The 19463-nt window shown below is 25.9% G+C and overlaps 1 protein-coding gene across 1 annotated transcript; it reads right to left on the bottom strand.

Annotated features, from left to right (window-relative positions):
* LOC135927072 (uncharacterized) lies at nucleotides 1–1233 on the bottom strand. The gene has a single exon (XM_065463008.1). It carries the CDS (start codon nucleotides 1231–1233, stop codon nucleotides 1–3), a length of 1233 nt encoding a protein of 410 aa, XP_065319080.1.
* Nucleotides 1234–19463: the final 18230 nt, after the last annotated feature.

Consider the following 19463-nt stretch of genomic DNA (forward strand, 5'->3'; position numbering starts at 1 on the left):
TTATAAGGGTCTTAAGTCGGAATCATGAGGGTTAGGTTTGAGCAATTGAGTCAGAGTCCATATGTAATTATAAGCCAACCGCAGGGTTTCTATTTTAGTCAATTTAGGAGAGTTTTGGGAGCCACTGCTGCATTCCGATTGCCTGGACAAATCCTCCAAATGGGAACTCATCTCGCTCCCAATCTCGTCGTTTTCCTCCTTCCCAGCCGTTCGAACTCGTTGTTCGTTAATCATCGCCACCGTGTCATCTAAGAAGTGATCCCTTGCGCTGCTAGTGCTCTGTAACAATCTTCTTGTCGTCTCCTCCAGCAAGGTAGATGGTAGCCCATTTCCGATAAAATCGCTAAAACGATCTTCTTTACCCTCACCCTCATACAGTGTATCAGTCAAATGGTGATCTTGGTGGTCAAAATGGTTTCCCTGGTGGAATAGGGTGTTAGTGGCGTTAGGGGCCAGGATAAAATTATTAGGCAGGACGCTTCTCAGCGTTTCCATGGCCTCGTTCAAGCCGTGCATCCTGTTACGTTCCCTGTCGTTAGCCTTTTTGCGTCTGACTTTTTTTATTTTCACTAGAAGTTCGGGATTTTTGACTCTGGACCTTACCCTGACTCTTTTATTGTCGTTCGCGACAAATTTAGTCTTCGGGTTAATAGAGGGTGACGGAAAAATTGGGAAGTTTTTAATGTTATTGAGAAGTTGGTAGGATGATGATGATTCGGTAAACGTAGATACGATCGAGTTAATTGAGGTTGGGAGAACCGATTTATCGGAAAAGACTGTTTTCGTAACCGAAGCTAAGGACCGTTCGGAGATATTAAGATCATAATCCGTATTTTGCAGATGTTTATGAATGACGTGTTGATTTTGGTGATGGTGATAAAGGTTAGGAAGCGAGCAAGTGTTAGGAATAGATGGGGTTAGATGAGACGGCAACATTGGATAATGATGGGGTAAGGTACTACTGGTAGCTTTTTGCTGTTTATCGATGAAATCGCGGGCAACACGAAATTTGTCGTCTTCTTGGTAGCTGTCGATCAAAATATTATTATTGTGACTATTAGGGTATGTGGACCCATTATCGTAATATGATTTGTTCGGGTAATATCTTTTATTGGAGAATCCATCTGGTTCCCATGGTATGTTGTTATAAGAATCATAGCTATTCTGCAGTCTCGGTTTCTCTTGAATATTGGAAAACGTTTGATTTTCTTCCAAACGATAGCCGTAATGCATTTCACTGGAGATTTTCTTTTAAAATTTTAAATAATTTATTTTAAAAAAAACTTTTTTTTGATACGTTTTAAAATTAGAAAAAATAATATTAAAAAAAAAGTTAAATTTTTTTAAATATAAATTTTTTATTAAAAATTATTAATAAATTTTATAATTTATAAAAATCATTTTTTTTTTTGACACACAGAAAAGAGTATAAAATTGGATATTATAATAAAATAAAATATAAAAATAAATGGCTTTATTTTTTTTATTATTATTATCTATTTATTATTTTTAATAATAATATTTTTATTTTGATGAATTATTAAAAAAATTATCACAATTTTTTATAAAAAAAATATATATATTTTATAAAAGATGGGACGCTATATTGGTAGCTTCCTACACCTATTTTTTGCTTTTCATTTCAAATAAGCGTGAACAAATATATTTTTTTTGTTCCCAAAAATGTAAGGAATCAATCAATATTCGATAAAAATGAAAAAAAAAACAAACCCTATCAATCTAGAGACTCCCATTTCAAATGATCAATTTTGAAGGGTTCCCGGATGGTTATAAATAAAAATGCCAATAAGTGATAATCAATAAGATGATCACGTGACGAGGAGAAAGGCTAATTAATTTGAAATATTTAATCATGTAACAAAAATTTTTTTATGTCGTATAAGGGTTGAATTACCTGGCAAAAAAATAATTAATTAATATTTTTCCGTTGTTTTTTTTTAAAAAAAAATTTTCTAATTAATTGACTTAATGACCCAACTACCATAATTAATTGTCATGTAAATGTCGCGAAAAATAAGTGACATATCGGAATTATTGAAAAATAACTTCAAATGATTGTTTAAAAAAAAATGTAATTGGTTGGTATGGGTGAGGTTTATTTTTAAATTATAAATTACACTTGTTTCTTATTTCTTGTTAGATTGAAAAATATATATAAGCATTTTCATAATCTTAACATTAACAAACAGATTAAAAGCAAAAGTTACATAATTCGATCCTTATTTGGAATCGTTACTTATCTCAATTCGTTACTTCAGGGAAAAAATCCTTCACGATAGGTCAAAATTCATGTCATTTAATGCATCCGCCTAGGGTTCATGAGTATATTGGTCGAACTCGGGATGGATGAATATAAATGAGATTCCTATTATTGAGGAAATCTTCATAATCTTAACATTAATAAAGAGATTAAAAATAAAAGTTACATAATTCGATCCTTATTTGGAATCGTTACTATGGGGAGAGTGATCTCATTCGTTACTTTCAGGGGAAAAATCCTTCTCGGAGGATCAAAATTCATGTCATTTAATGCATCCGCCTAGGGTTCATGAGTATATTGGTCGAACTCAGGATGGATGAATATGAATGTGATTCCTAATTATTGAGGAAATCGCCTTCATATTACCTACAATTTTTTACGAACTAAATCTTTATGTAAAAAAATCAAATATTATAGGTACAAGTATAATAATAAATTAAATAAGCCATCTCTTAAAAAAAACAAATTAAATTAAATATCTGCATTGTAAAAATTTCAGAAAAAAAAGAATGAAATTAGAACACTTTTAAATTAGAAAAAAAGAAGATCTTCATAATAAATTCAAAATTCTTCTAAATTTTTTATACCTTGGTGACCATACAATAAGGCCTCTTATTCCAATTGATTCATTAAAATGTCAAAGGGGGTGTGAGGGAGGTATAATATTTATTCCATTCGAGGGGGGGGGACTCAGTGTGCATGCTTAGGGAAGAGCATGCTGGCTACGAGTTCATGAACAGCAATTAGGATCTTTCTTGCAAAGTTTTAAATACTATACATTCCCCAATTTTATATCATTATGAAATGAGCTTGCTTGTCCCAAACAAGATAACAACATAAAATTACATAACTAATTATAGTATATATACTTTTTTCTTCGCAATTCATTAAGAGACCTACCATTTTTCATTATTTTTAAATGATAATCAGAAAAATAAAATTATAACAAAATTTTAAAAAATTCTAATTATCATCATACTCTTAACAGCGTATATATTATATTTCTACATTTATTTTTTGTATTTCAAAAGGTCTTCAAAAAATCAAATCATAATACTTATATGAAAAATTTTTCATTAACACAAACAAACAAAAAAAAATACCGCTTTTATATAGAAGTAATTTAAAACCCCCACAATCTTAATCTTCTTTATTAGTTGTGCATGTAAAATGTTTCTTAATGTTTTTATAATGTTTTTATAATCTTTTAATTATTTTTTAACACTTATTTTTTCTATTTAATAAAAACTTAAATTTCTTTTAAAAAATAATTTTAATTTATTACTAAATTTTTATAAAAGTCATTTTTGGGGATACATAAAAAAAAGAAGAAATTAATGCTAAACTGATATAAATGTATTCACAAGTGATTAATATAATTTTCTCGACAAATATATTTCAGTAAAGAAAAAAAAATTACCTATGTCAAAGTCAATCATAAATAATTTATAATTATTTTTAAAAAAGTTTAAACAATTTTATATATTTTCTTTATATATATATATATAATTTGGTAATTTGATCAATTTTGTCATAAATCTACGTAACATGCCTTAATAACAAAATTTTTGTCATTTTTTAAAATGGAAAATTAATGTGTGCCTTCAATAGTTCTTTAATTTTTTTTTAAAGATAATATTCTATTGTAATCTTCTTTTTTATTCATTATCAGTTATATTTAGTATAATTTAAGATTTAAAATATTGAAATGGACTTTGTACCTTTCTTACCTTATTATATACACATGTTTGGCCTTAACTTTTGTATATCAAATTACTAATATAACAAGTTTAAATATTTATATTATCTTATTTAAAGAAATAGAAGAATTCATATTTTGTTCATCACTTTATAGCGTTTCGAATATCTTCTTGTGTTTTTGCCTGTGCATATCAAAATACATTTATTTTATACTATAAATTATAAAAGAAGTGTTTATATAAGTCGATTAAAATACATGTTACATTTAATTATAAATATCTTTTAAATATGATAAATTGGATAGACATAATGGAAACTTTAAAAAAAAAATATATATATGAACTTTTAACGAGGTTTTTTTGCCGAAATGAACATTCCTATTTTTCTATGAAAATTTTTTTATATTATATGACATGGCCCACGTCCTATCCCAACTTAATTCTTATTTTTAATTTCTGAATTCTTACTCAGAAAATCAGATTTTTACTTAAATAATATCTTTAAAAATGTTAATGTTAGTGTTAAGATGTTCATGCTATAATTTCAAAAATGACTAACACAGGACACGGGCCATTGGGTTTTTATATAATTCCTTAAATATTCTATCCTTTCTTTTAGGCTTGTGTTTTTATTTTATCGATCATTCATAAGAGTATATAACTAGTAATGTTTTAATGAATTAAGTTAATTTGATTTTGCATGGAGGAAATATTCTGAAAAATTGATTTTTAACTAGTCCGATTTTTTTTTTAAAACGGCTAACCTCAATATTTCATCCAGAAAAAAATCTTACGCAAACCTGAAGATTTTGCTCATAAGAGGAACAAAGGTTTAGGATATATATTATCGAAATTTTTGAAAAATCGGCTCAAAACGAGCCATAACCATAATATGATAATAATAACATATGAAACAAAAGAGTAGAGTTAGTGATAAAAAAACGAAAAGAGCAAATATTTATAAATTAAAAATATGATTTCAAAAGGTTATCAGTGGCCATTTTTAATGCGTATAAATTACTATTGAAAAATTATGATTCCCAAAAGTTATCCATAGGCCCGAAAGGGTAACACGATTAACTTAAAGTTATGTATAAATTACGTATAAAAAATATATATAAATATATACTGTTTTTGTTATATAACCCATAAAATTATTAGTTTTTTTTTTTAAACATTTTATTAACGGTAATTTTTTTAATTTTTAGATTTAAATTAGTTTTGGATTAATTAATGACGCTTCAAAAAATATAAATAATTACGTTTAGATAGATGGATTAGGTAGAAAACGTTTTTTCAAAAAAAAATAAATAATATAATTGATTTTAACGTTGTTTTATTTTTCCAAATCCCCTTTTCACACATTTTTAATGGCTGGTTAAATCATCTGATATGTAATTATTATATAATTTATCAATTTTTTTTAAAAAAATTCACAATTAACATACAGTATAATATAATATATAATATATATACCTACATGTTTTTTGATGATTATAATGTATAATCGTTGTTATACTAACTCAGGTTTAATTACTAATTACCAGGAATCAAAATAATAATATCTATAGTAGTGATGTTAAACCATCAATCCCCTTTTCACATAATTTTTAATGGCTGGCTAATCATCTGATGTGTAATTATTATTTAATTTATCAATTTTTTTAAAAAAAATTCACAATTAACATACAGTATAATATAATATATAATATATATACCTACATGTTTTTTGATGATTCTAATGTATAATCGTTGTTATACTAACTAAGTACTAATTATACCAGGAATCAATATAATAATACCTATAGTAGTGATGTTAAACCATCTAACTTTGGTCAGCTCTAAAATGGCTTCTTTTTTTTAGTCGTTATCATTAAGTTGAGGGTAAAGACGCTTAAGTCAATTTTTTAGGGGATAATTTTGACCACACCATATTGGAGTTGGTCAAAGTTAGGTGATTTAACATCACTATAATACTTTTATACAAAAAAGTTTCAAATCCTTATTTTTCTCTGATTTTATTAAGAATTTTTATTAGATATATTTATAATGAATTATAATATCTAAAACTAATTATTTGATTTTGATCGGTATAAGAGTTGTTAATAGATTACTAGGAGAATAATCGTCATTTCATTTATTCGATCAAATCATTCGAATAATTTAAAAATTTTTGTATTTATTTGAAATTATTAATATAATTTTTTGAAAAAATTATCTTTGTAAATAAAAATCAGAAATATTCTCGATAATTTTAAATTATAAGAAACGTTTGTTTTTTTTTGTCGCTTATGCCAAATTATTTGTAGTATATTTTATATGTTTCTTAGTGTGAGTTCTACTTTATTTTCACATCATAATATTAATCACTATTTTAAAAATATTTTAAAGCTATATTTATCAGAGAACTGCAGAAGTATACTATTTGAAGGACCCAGGCCCGGTTTTTACAGGCCCGACCCTAGATTTAAATAAAAAATATATTTTAGACCTGGCCCAGGTATATTTATAAAAATTAGACGGCGGCCCGACCCATGTACCCGGGCCGGCAAGTCCCTACTATTTATTCATTTTTTAAAAATATTTTTAAATAATTTATTTCTCGAATCAAATAATGGTTCTATTCGTAATAAAACGAGAATAACGAATTAGTAGGTTATATATTTTTATTTTCTAGTTATATTTATTGCTATAATATATAGAAAGAATGATAAATTTAAATTTTCCAGAATTAAATTAATATTTAGGCTGAGATATGGTCGAGTTGGCGAAAAAAAATTCGTTCAATCAGAATTTATCCAATTGATCATTTATATTTAATCGATAATAAATATCTAACTCATTATACTTATTAATTAAATCTGAACTATTTTACTTTAAAAAAAATTAGGTATAGAGTGAGCTAGTGTTAGTAAAAAAAAACCAGTAAAGGTGGGGCTATTTGATTGGTTAAAATCTAAATATTGTCAAGGTGGGACTATTTGATTGGCTAAAATCTTAATTTTGTCAAGGTGGGATTATTTAAAATCTTAATTACGCCTTATTTAAAAATTTGATGAAATCGACCAATTTTTTATTCTTGAATTATATTCACTATGATTTTTTCAATCAATTCTGCCCAATTTCCCTTTACGTCGGCGGCAAAATATTTGTTACATTTCTTTCTTTCTCATTTTGCCATAATTCCATAATAATAAAAAAATGATTAACATAGAAAACTTTATCTGGAAAAGTTGTAAAAATAAGTCAATTTCAAACAATCTTCGAGTGTCCCTATCTCGGTTAGGCAATGAATACAACTAGGTTGTCATCTTATGACTTGATTTACCCATCAATTTAGCTCATCCCCACAATTTTTTTAAAAAGAGCCCTTTTTGCCCCGGACCTTAAGTTATCCGGGCCTGAAAACAAAATATTTTGCACAAGTTTCCTGCATCAGCCGCATTTAAAGCAAATTTTCTTCAAACGATTAGCAATTCGCCATTTATTTTTAATTTCATTTTTGTTTTAAAAACAAAATAAAACGATTTAAAAAGTTATACATTTTATTGTAATCGTCGGTCTAGGTATTTTTTTTACATGTCATTGATTTTAACACATGTCTATGAAATTCTACATGATCAGGTTTTTTTTCTAAAAGATTTCAAAAACTTGGCGGGTAAAATGGTCATGTTTAAAATAATACTCTTACAACAATCTGTGGGCGTGCGAATTTTAGATATCAATTCTTACCAAAAATTGAGCAGATCAGAACTTCTATTTATCAAAAATAATTGTGTGTTTTTAAAAAAAATATATATTTCATGATATTTTATATTTTATAAAGTTTTAAATAAAAATGGCAAAACCAACCATTTAAAATAATTTAACACTGGAGGAGCAGGAGAGAATTTTCAAAAAAAAGTGGATCGACGCATGCGCGTTCGTTGTTAAAACACGCCCATTGGAGATCTCTTAATCCAAAATCAAATAATCTTTTTAAGCAAAGGGAAGGGCGAGGTAAAACCTAAGTGTCGTTAAACGACTCGTTTTGAGCCGATTTTTTTTTTTAAAAAAAGGCTAACTCAATATTTTAGCCAGAAAAATATTACCTAGGCCTAGAGATTTGGCTAATAGATGTCCAAAACCTTTGTTCCTTTCTCCAAACAAAATCTTCAGGGTTTGCTTAATATTATTCTGGTCGAAATATTGAGTTACTCGTTTTTAAAAAAGAGAAGAGAAGAGAAGAGAAGAGAAGAGAAGAGAAGAAGAAGAGAAGAGAAGAGAAGAGAAGAGAAGAGAAGAGAAGAGAAGAGAAGAGAAGAGAAGAGAAGAGAAGAGAAGAGAAGAGAAGAGAAGAGAAGAGAAGAGAAGAGAAGAGAAGCTTTCTATCTTTCTATCTTTCTATCTTTCTTTCTTTCTTTCTTTCTTTCTTTCTTTCTTTCTTTCTTTCTTTCTTTCTTTCTTTCTTTCTTTCTTTCTTTCTTTCTTTCTTTCTTTCTTTCTTTCTTTCTTTCTTTCTTTCTTTCTTTCTTTCTTTCTTTCTTTCTTTCTTTCTTTCTTTCTTTCTTTCTTTCTTTCTTTCTTTCTGAATATTGTATTGCCTACCTTCAGGCGGAACAGCTATTTAAGAATTTTTTTAACAAGTAGTCTAATGTAACATTTTATAAATAATTTTTCTTGATTAGATTTATATAAAGCTCTTTATATATTACCTAACATATTTAAAGTGAAGAACTTGTATACAAATTTATCTCGTGAAAGTATCTATATCATAAGTTTTATAAAGATAATTTATATATAATTATTATATTCACACTTAGACCCATTATATATTTATAAATTTTGAAGTGCCATTATAAAATGTTTGTATAATTATTTTGTTATCATGATATACAACTTAATTAAATTTATATCTTCCTCAATAAATCTTTTTTCGTACAATTAAAAAATTTATTTTTCTAAAGTGTCTCTCATCCTCAAATTTCAATATTTTTCAAAAAAATTTGAAGATAAAAATTTTAGTATATCTAAAGAAAACGCGACACGAATTGTTATGCAATATTTTGTAAAATTAATTTATTATCATGTTTATAATGTTTGAACAAATTTTTTTTAATTTTCTCTATTTGATCTTCAAATGACTGATATTATAAATGTGACATAAAGGGATGACACTTGAAAATGATTTTCAAACAAAAAAAAACAATAAGATTAATTTATTTTATTGTTTTACTTAAAACAGGTAAAACTAAAAGTAAATTATTTTTTTTTATGAAGTAGAATAATATTTAATTATGTTATAATATTAGAAGACAAAAAAAAAGTATTATATAATAAAAACATTGGGATTATAGGATTATGGATTATTTTAGATAGAATTATATACTTATCAAAAACCATAAAAAACAATAGTTTTTTTAAAGGTTTTATTTAGTTTAAAAAAAAAAAGGGATTCCAATTATCTGATCGCGTAACTCATTTTACTCGTTGGGTGTAGTGTTGTTAAACGGCTCGTTTTGAGCCGATTTTTAAAAACCTGAGATTTCGATAATATATGTCTCTAGACCTTTGTTCCTTCTGAGAACAAAATCCTCAGACTTGTGTAATATTGTTCTTTGATGAAATATTGAGATAGCCGTTTATCAACAGTAGTTGGGTGCCACCATCTTCCCTATGTATTAAGAATAGAAGAGCCTTCTCGAGCAGCCAGGGTTGCAGGATTGTCTGTTATGCCTCTGACCCTCAAGGAAAAGTTCTCAATTGTTTTTCGTATTTCGATTTGGTTAAGTTCTACTAGAGACTTTTTTGTAAATTGACTTTTGAAAAATTCATAAATAACATTAATTCGTAGAAAACCAACTTATTTATTACAATTTTTTTTTTCCTTGCGGTTCTAATTTATCTCACAAAAATTGTTTAAAATTTATAGAATATGAATTCCCAAACATGGAATAAAATACATTTTCGGTATATTCATAATTTAAAACATGTGATATATAAGTGATTTAAAAGTAAAAACATTGCAATAACATTTATATTCTAGAAACAAATCTTATTTTACTTTATAAAAAAAAGAGAATCAAAAATTCTTATATCTACTAGAGTTATTGTATTAGCAAAGATAATCAACTATCAAAAAAATTATTGATCCATAGGTTAAGACAAGAGAAGAGAAGAGAAGAGAAGAGAAGAGAAGAGAAGAGAAGAGAAGAGAAGAGAAGAGAAGAGAAGAGAAGAGAAGAGAAGAGAAGAGAAGAAGAAGAAGAGAAGAGAAGAGAAGAGAAGAGAGAAGAGAAGAGAAGAGAAGAGAAGAGAGAGAGAAGAGAAGAGAAGAGAAGAGAGAGAGAAGAGAAGAGAAGAGAAGAGAGAGAGAAGAGAAGAGAAGAGATAACGAGGCCTGTCAATAACTCTATATTAATGCCCCCTACCCCTCCCTTTTTATATTGTGATTGTTAAGGTCTCTACAAAAACTTACAAATATATATACATATAGGACTTATGATTATAGAGGGGAAAAATTTGATCAATTGAAAACTGTGATAGTTTTTGATATTCGTTCTTATTATACATACATTGATTACATGATCTAAGATAGCTATTTAATTATACAACATAAATTGCTACCCGTCTTATTTAATAAATTTTTATCTTCAATTTTTTTTTAATTTTCAAATGAAATCTGTCACGTTTTATGATGATTATATTACGACATTTAATATATATATATAATTTTTTAAAAAAAATAAAATATTCTTCGGTTTTCGGGGTTCAAATTTCAAATCAGTTTTAAAAAATGATTGAGTTTTTAACATATAAATAAAATATATATTTTTTTTTATAAGAATTTTATAAAGAAAAAAAAGATGATGTGGTGTGTAAAATCTTTGTTACCTGATTTTCAAAGATTAATTTATAAGTGATATAATTTTTTTGATAGAATATTATTTGAATAATATATTTGACATATTAAAAATAAGAGTTATATGATCGGATAACTTGGAATTGCACAATGGGGAAAGAAATAGAAGACAGGATCGAAAGAAAGAATCGGAATTATAAAATTTACTGCCGATGAGAGGTGAGAAAGGGGATTATTATACATTTTTCGTGTTAATAACTTCTAAGTGGGTATTCCTTCCTAGCAGGCAACAGGATGGCAAAGCCAAAAGTAACTGTATCAGGGGAAAGGGGTAGGCATTCCTTTTCTTGTCTGGGGAAGAGTAGACAGATTTCGCGTGATTCAATTCAAGACTAGGGTGAGGTGGAGTAGGTCATACGTTTTTAAAAATTATAATATTTAGTCTATAAATTACTTTCATATCAACCCCCTTTTAAATCTAATAGTATCTAAGAGTTAAATATCTTATCAATTTATCATGATAAATTAAATACAATTAACCATTATAAAATGCTAATATAGATAGTAATATTCTCTCATAAACTTTCAATTGTATGAAACAAATTTTTCTATATATTAGGTGAGGAGAAGATATACGGAACCGGTTCTTAATTATGGTCTTACGAATTTCTGCTTAATTGTTTAAAGGATTAACTGTGAACGGGAAACTGGAACAATAATTAAATTTTATTGTATAACAAATAAATGGTCCATTTCCGTTAAACTTTTTCGCGAAGGGTACTTACCCTCAAAAGCCTTTCCACGATACATTACAGTAAAATTTACTGTCGCTATTAGAATGGCGAATGTCTTTCCGCGAATGTGACAGCGAATAAATTTGCCACGAATGCCTTGCGACAAATGTATATGACCGTGAAATTATAACGGTAAACGCATTAAAGTTAATATATTCCCAAGAAAACACGTCCATGTCGAGACCTGTTATGGATTAGGATTCAAATTATATTATTTAATGCATTTTTATACTTTTTTTAACTTCTTCGAAATTACATAAAGCCCGGTTACTTGTAACGTATTAACTTCAAATAAATCGTATTTTCTTTAAGGATGCAATTTATAGTAATTGATTGATTATCGCAAATGTACTTTCGATGAATATATTTACTAGTGATGTTAAAAGTTACTTTTGAAACATAACTAGTTACAGTTACTAGTTACATTGGCAAAAACATAACTAGTTACAGTTATAAGTTACATTTTTACAAAAGTAACTAGTTATTAGTTACAGTTATTTTCAAAAGTAACTAGTTACTTACTTTATACATCATTCATATGCGCATTATTTATTGAATGCATTTATTTAATATAAAAAAAATTAGGATAAACAAAGTATAATCAGTTATTTAAAATAATATACAATTTATTTATATAAAAAAATATCGCAAAATTGAATATTTACATCGAATATAAAAATATATATTTTGCATTGAAAAAAAAAACATTTATTTTTCATAAAAATTAAAATCTAATAAATGTTTATTTGCTTTTAACAACAAATTAATTTCAAAGTTATTATCTAGGAGACGTGCTCGTTTATCTCCAAAAATGAGCTTACCTAGACTGAACAAGCGCTCTACGGGAGCACTTGATGTTAGAACAACATTATATTTAATAAAGAGTAATTTTAACTTTGGAAAATCGTTATATAAGGAAAAAGTGTTGTTATTAGATTTGATAAAGTTTTCTATAAGTTCATTATCCAGAATATTTTGGCGCTTTAGGTCAAAAAATCCACCTACATCAAGTGATGTTGGTTTTGAGCATGATTCATTCGTCTGGGATTCACTTTGAGGTATTAAGGTATTTATTAAATTTAAAATTTCCTCCTTTTTTGCTTTATTCCTTTCTTGCCTAATCCAAGGCCAGTCAGTTTTAAATAAAGGGTGAAGAATTGCAGCAATGATGTTGTCATTATCATAAAGATTATTAAACCTATAACATGATATTATTAATTTATAAATAGTTATTTGATTTAAGTTACCTTTTTTCAATACTAGCTAATATAGTATCCTTTAGAGATTGACAATATTTTAATCCCTGCACATCTGCCATACATATAAGTATTTGTGTTATTGTTGGGGTATAATAACCCAGATATATGTATTTTTCCCCTTCAAGTAAATCAATAGCTTTGGACACTGGTTGCATAATCTAATTTTTAAATTGTAAATTTTTATAAGACATTAATTTAAATTTACACTACAATATTCTTTTATAAAATCACGATCATCTGATGTGAATCTACACAATTTTAATTCATCACATAATGAATCAAATTCCACAGGCACTTGATTTAAAAACGATAATATTTTGGCCAGGGATTTACAAAAGGAACTCCATCTTGTTATAACGGGATATGGGAGTTGAGAATGTAAATTTTTTAAAATAAGTTCGGCGGATGGCCCAGATTTATTTTGGAGGTTCCACAAACGTTGGCATTTAGATATAGCTAAGTTATAAACTTTCGTATACCCCTCATTGTTTAAAAGTAACTTGTTGGCATCTTGTGTTGCCACTAAGTTTAATGTATGGCAAGAACATCTTCGATGCCTGGGAAGGTAGTCGAAGTCATTAATATCATAACTGGAGAGCCCAGAAGAAGACATTATATCTTCTATTGAGATATATTCAATATCAGAAACAGAATCTTCCTCCATTATAATAGATGGGCAGCTAAATACTCTAAGAGAAATAATTTATAAAGTAAATTTGTTAGGCATACCTAAAAGCCTTTGAAAAGTTGCTTGCATTATCCGTTATTGTGCAGATATTTTTATTTTGGATATGGAACTCCTTAAAAACAGCAGTTAAGGCTTTGCTGATCACATCATATGTATGCCTACCTTGTAGTCTTTGGCAGGCTAGAATAGCTGAACGCCTTTCCAATTTCTCCACATCAATCCAATGTACTTTTATACCAATATAGGAACTATTATTAATATAACAAAAGATAACCAAATGTATTGTGCACTTTAGTAAAAAATAATATTTACCGATTAAATGCTGCCCAGCAGTCGGCTGTTGTACAAACATAATTAGGCTCTAACAATTTTTCTATTAGAATATCCTTCATTTGAACAAAATATTTTGATATTCTTAAGGTTAAGGTTTGTCTGCATATAATCTTCATATTAGGTTGCAGGGTGTTTATCAGCTCAACAAAATCTTCATCATCACAGGTTGTATATGGGTGATTTCCATTTATTATATATTTAATAATTTGTGAATCAAATTTATCTTTGCTGATACCTTTAAAATTTGATTTTCCACCAAAGTCAAGTTTAGTAACTTACTGATGTGGCTGAATTAATTTTCTTATTATCTATGGTTTGTTTTATATTTACGGATTGGTTAGGATGCTTTCTCTATAGATATATGTTATATATATATAAATATTTAATGAATATTAATTATTCTTATAAAGTTAATTCATTTAATTATTCTATATAATATTAATACAATTTATGTAAACTTACAGAGATATGTTTCCATAAATTAGCGGTGGATGACTTAGATGCTGCAATATACTTTTTATATGGTAGGCATAAGAGACATTTGACAATAATATTAGTATTGCTACCAGCCTTCTCTTTGTGGAATTCAAAATATTTTTCAAAACTTGGCCAAGGAAGGTCCTTTTTTTTGCAATTATTGTAGAAGGAGAAGGTATAATTTCTTCATCATCTGACTCAGAATTCATATTGTATTCTGTTTCTATCTAGGAGATAAATATAAATAACACTATCTAAATTAGGAATAGAATAATCAATTAATGAGTGAAACATACAGTTCTAAAATGTGTCTTATTTATATATAATTTGATTATAAATAAAAATTCAGGCTAGACCAAATAATAATTTTAGAAAGCAATCATTTTTTAAAATTAATGTGCTTATGCTTTTGTTAGACTTGGTGATTAATAATTTAATATTAAATTAAATAATCTGTCTTTGCTTTTCCTTATACTAAATTTAGAATTTTTTTATTACGTATGATATGAAGTTCCAATGCTTGTTACTTGATGGAAAAAATATATTGTGCTACATTTGTAACTAAATATAATATTAAAATTTATTAAATTACTTGAATTTGCTTACAAAATTATGAAGCCCAGCAGCAATGTAACAATTTAAGAAAAGAAAATCAATTTGAACGGGAAATTATAACAATCAGACATTTTCACAAAATTTTAAATTAATAAATTTAATTTAAAAAATCAATTTAATTTAAAATTAATTTATCACAACATATTAAAAATAAAATTAATTATTTGAATATATCTTTAAAAGTAACTAGTTACTGTAACTAGTTACTTTTGGCAGTTACATTTCAAAAATTATAACTAGTTACAGTTACTAGATACAATTTTAAAAATATCACTAGTTACAGTTATTTTTTAGCCAAAATGTAACTAGTTACAGTAACTAGTTACCTTAACATCACTAATTTACATATTATTGTAAAAGTGAAAGTATCGTTTTTGTATTTTCTCATTGTATTTTATATCAATAAACACCACATTACTAAAAAAAGATACTAATTTATATTTAAAAATCTATAAAAAAATTTTTAACTCTATATTTATATAAAATTTATGGTCTTCAGCCCCAATCGGAAGGTATATATCCATAGATTCATTTATACATGTATTCCCTAATTAATAATATCTAACACAAATGTATAAATATTACTCAAATATCTTGCCTTCATAACCAATGAAAAAATCCTTAAAAACCCCTAGCTAAAAAAATAAACATTAAATTAATTGGAAAATAAGCACATCTTTTTTGTATATATTCGAATATCAGTTCTCATAATAAATGCATTTTATTTAATATGTTATGATTATTTCACTATTTTGTTTTGAGCTAAAGATTAAAAGAAGTAAAATGATAATAAAAAATAATTTAATGCTAAAAAGAATAAAAAAATTAAAAATATCTATTAAAAATAAGGAAGGCCCTAAAAATTTCGTGAGAAATTATTACAAAATAAAATATTGATGAATTTTGTTTGAATGGAGGAAAATTTATTTAAGAATTTAGGACTAAAATTATATATAAATAAGGTGCAAAATGCATTTTTCAAAATTTGTGCTCTTGTAAAGGCTAAATTTAACAAATTAAATACTCTTCTCAATCTCATCGGCAACAAAAATAATGGTAAAAATAAAAATTATATATAAATTTATAAAATATTCTTATAAAAGATGATGGTGCTCTTAATATAAATACCTAGGAACTCCAATATGTTGAAGTGGTTAAAAGAAAATGTTGATGACATTTACCAATTATTCTGAGTCGAGTTTTAAAAATTGTCACCGACGTGTAAAATATTAAAAGGTAAGAAATATAAAATAATTTTTTAATTTTAAAATTCTGACGATTGCCACCTAGGAACAGTATCATTTTATATTTGTTATATAAAATTAATATATTTTATTAGGCTGCATCCATACATTAATGCAATTGCTAACCTACTTTTTATAATGATATAAATACTGGGCAAAATATATCTATTGATTCTTTTGATGACATTGTAATTTCTGTACATTATATTACTATTATTTTATATTTATTATTAAAAAATCGCTAGATTCAAGATATTAATGCTAACAAAGAAAAGTCTACATTTATTAATAAAAATATGAATATTCCTATTTTGAATTAAATAAGATTGAATCTGAAAAAACAGATATCCTAAGGGGTAAATATATATTATTCTCGAAAAACCATATACCCATCGCCTACTCCATTTTCACCACCTTCGGTAGCAAAGCTCAACGTTTTTTCAAATAATTAGGTAAACGGATTCGCGAAAAAACCGATCAGCCTAAGGAATCACTCTTCTTACGCCAAAGACTTGCTACCGCCATTATTCGCTCTAACTATCTAAGTTTTATCTCTTCCATTGAATAACCTTCCATATTCCTATCTTCCCTTTTTTTTTATCCCCTATCCTTCCCGTAAATTCTATTTCTACATTTTTCACCTTTATTTATTTTACCTTTTAAATTTTTTTTTATTATTTAGTAAATATTCAAATAAAGTAAACCCATGACCGGGAAAAAAATAAAATATTATTTTCTTTAAAAAAATTAGATATATTAGATTCAAATAAAATTAAAAACCTTAGTGATACACATCATATGATAGAGATTTATGAATCTTATTGTTATATAATAGGAAATAATAAATTAAAATATTATATATTTTGGTTATTAAATAGTAATATGTTCAAATTTTATATAACGCCCATTCATTAAATTAATTCTGATATATTATAATTTATTCAAATTATACTTTTATTTTTAGTTTTGCTTTTCGTTTTATAACTTTACCTTTTGATTTTATATTCTAATTTCAGTTTTATTAAATACAAGATTAAAAAATAAATAAAGTGATAATTTTTTATTTTAGAATCAAGTGTTCCAAGCTCTCTTCTTCACTTATTTAAATCAAACTAATGTCATAACAAAAATTTTTTTTTGTTTAGTTTTTTTTTTTATTTTAAATTTTTATTCAATATATAGTTTTCTCATATCAAATATAAAATAAAATAAAAATATATTATATAAAAGCCGAGGTGGGACTACAAGTTCCCAAAAAACATGCGTAATTATATTTTAAAATTGTGATTTGGAGGTTTTGTTTTAAGAAATAAAATTCTTTAGGTTCTGATGTAAGGGCTCTTATCTTATCCCCTATATTTCAAAATAAGATATTTATAAATTTAAAAAAATTATTTTGTCAAAATTTGGCTACATTTTTTTTTAAAAAAAACATTTTGGAGAGATCTTAAATTAAAATAATTTTATATATTTTTCGATGAGGACAATTTAATTTATAATTTAATTTTGATATTTTTTTTAATACTATGAAAGTTATGTTTTCCCTAAAATTTAATAAAATGACCGATAGGTGGCCTTAAATGTTAAAAAAAAGACTTTTGTATTTAAATATCGTTTTAGAAAAAGAAAAATACTATTGATTAGAAATACGTTGTCTTTTATATATGAGTGTATATAAAAATGTGCTAAAATATATATTAAAAAAAAATATTGAATGTGTCGCAATGTTGCTTATTATTTATTATTTTGTTGGATTTTAAATATTTTAAACATTTTAGTATTTATTTTTATTCAAATATAGCCCCCAATTGTTTTTTTTTATGATATGATTAATTTTTGTATTCTGAATTGAAAGTTATTAAGATAGTTTTTATTATTATGTAAATATTTCGCCTAATAATGTTTTTTTTATAATTCTAAATAAATGTGTGGTGGTCCACTATGAAAATTTAATCAGAGCTTACTTTCTCAGAAATCATATATAACAATTTCTCATGTATAATAAAAAGAGTTAAGAATGATGTTTTAAATTTTTTTAATATAAAAATGAATGTATAGGAATCTCTTTAAACACCATAACTGAAAACCTAACATTTATTTTTTGGAATATTCGCATTCTTTTTCCGTTTCATCCACAAAAAATAACTTTTAAATAAGCTGCCGCCTAAAGTTTTTTAAAACCTTGAGTGGTATGCTGGGGTATAATAACACCTCTTCATTCCATAGTTTTTAAGATATGAGGGTTTGGTTTTAGCTGAGGGGTAATAAATTCAAAGTCTTCACCTTGAAATTTTGAAATTTTCCTTATAAAATTATTAAATAAAATTATTATATTCTTTATACTATGTTCAGATTAATATTAATCTGACTTAGTTAAAATTATAACATTAAAAATTTACTATTCTTTTTATTACGTTAAAAAAAATTAATATTACTTTTACTACGTTAATAAAAAATGTACATGAGGGAAGAAAACTCAAATTTTTAAAATAAATAAAAGAAGAAAATCATGCTCATATTTTTAATATTTTTAATTACGTTAAGAAAATAAACAATGGGGAAACAAATATAAAATTGCTTATTTTTTTAGTAAATAAAAAGAAAATCATGCGGATGTATTGCGTAATTTTATGTTTAAAAAGGTACGAGTTGAAGAAGCAAACAAAAAATTGCCTTTTTTTAAAAAATAAAAGAAGAAAATTTTTTGGATTAATTTAAAATGCCTAATAAATGCAATAGTAAGAAATTTTGATGCGAAGAATTTGATATTTGAAAAAGGAAGACGAAAACATACATAACAAATTAAAACTTGCTTCATAATTTTCTTCCGATAATATGAAAAATACAAAAGGCTCAATGGATTTTATATGTTTGGTCATGCCTATTATAATTAAAGGAATTATATTGTATATAAATATATTTGAAAGAGTTTAACGGTAAGAATAATCAACTGGTCATTGTTAAAATCCATTAAAATTATTTGACTAGAATTGAAATAAAATATAATAGATAAGATGTGCAAAATATCATCTGAAATTTAAATATGAATTGCTCTTATTTATAAATATAATTTTTTGTATGGTTTGAATAATAAAAATTTAAACTCCCCAGCAGTATACCTCACGCTTCGCCAGTGAATAAATCCCACATTCGATAAGTTTAAAAATAAAATAAATATAATAATAAAAATAACATTTTTCTTTATATTTCAACATTCTTAATCAAAATTTA

Source organism: Gordionus sp. m RMFG-2023, chromosome 3 (genome assembly GCF_954871325.1).
Source record: "Gordionus sp. m RMFG-2023 chromosome 3, tfGorSpeb1-WG-v2, whole genome shotgun sequence".
In the NCBI taxonomy this organism is placed as follows: Eukaryota; Metazoa; Nematomorpha; class Gordioida; order Chordodea; family Parachordodidae; genus Gordionus; species Gordionus sp. m RMFG-2023.

Bases quoted from the DNA above. Each gene is read 5' to 3' on its own strand.
- LOC135927072 (XM_065463008.1), bottom strand. From the start codon at position 1,233: ATGCATTACGGCTATCGTTTGGAAGAAAATCAAACGTTTTCCAATATT.